Here is an 870-nt window from a genome sequence, read left to right as displayed (position 1 = left end):
ACTTTCGTTCTCAATTTCTCAAACCCCAACTCTCTCTTCCTCTGTTTTTCTTGGTGATCGACAATGCCGAAGGGAAGCAAGCTCACCAAAATCAAGTCCGTGCTTAAGAAAATGCAATCCTTCAAGCTCGGCCAAGGCGCCAAGCCCAGCTCCATCGCGGCCGCCAGCAATTCCTCTGACGACGAATCATCCGCCGTATCCAAGGATCTTCACTCCGTCTACGTCGGTAAGTCTCGGCGGAGGTATCTCATCACCTCCGACGTCATGGAAAATCCTCTCTTCCGTCAGCTTGTTGACCGGGATCACGAGGAATCGATCACCGTCGGTTGCGAGGTGGTGCTGTTCGAGCACCTCCTGTGGATGCTGGAAAATGCCGATCCTCAGCCCGATTCCTTGAACGAGCTCGTGGATTTCTACTCCTGCTGATGGCGGCGATTCAATAACTGCTGGTGCTGGAAAATAATAAAATAACGTCGGAGTGATTGTGTGCGGTAATCCCCACAGTAGGGTGTGTGGTTTCGTTAGTTTGTATATTCTATTTATTTATTACTACGAGGAATGTTAATAATGATGCGTTGATTAGCGCTGTAGATTATATTTTGAGATGAGATCAAATGAAAGTGATCGTGCGGTTGGCTGATCTTCAATCAAGAAAGGGTCTAACTCGATGCTTGTATTTAATTAGTTTCATTTATTATTCTTTAATAGTTTATTCTCAAACTTCTATTTTATTAAAAAAAAGTTTATTTTCTCGAGTTCATAAATAAAAAATTTTAGGTGCATAATGATTTGAAAGAGAAAATAAGTTAAACTCGAATACATTTCCAATCTAATTCAATTAAAGTATTGGATGAATTTGGATACCGCTGA

At 42.0% G+C, this 870-nt stretch overlaps 1 protein-coding gene across 1 annotated transcript; it reads left to right on the top strand.

Moving 5' to 3' along the window:
* Positions 1-647, top strand: LOC140804806 (auxin-responsive protein SAUR76-like). The gene has a single exon (XM_073160941.1). The coding sequence runs from the start codon at positions 64-66 to the stop codon at positions 424-426; it is 363 nt and encodes a 120-aa protein (XP_073017042.1). The 5' UTR covers positions 1-63; the 3' UTR covers positions 427-647.
* Positions 648-870: the final 223 nt, after the last annotated feature.

This window comes from Primulina eburnea, chromosome 11, assembly GCF_022965805.1.
Source record: "Primulina eburnea isolate SZY01 chromosome 11, ASM2296580v1, whole genome shotgun sequence".
Lineage (NCBI taxonomy): Eukaryota > Viridiplantae > Streptophyta > Magnoliopsida > Lamiales > Gesneriaceae > Primulina > Primulina eburnea.
Note: the sequence above shows the minus strand (reverse complement) of the source record. Positions and strands in the feature narration are given on the sequence as shown.

Coding starts and splice junctions, on each gene's coding strand:
- LOC140804806 (XM_073160941.1), top strand. CDS start 64: ATGCCGAAGGGAAGCAAGCTCACCAAAATCAAGTCCGTGCTTAAGAAA.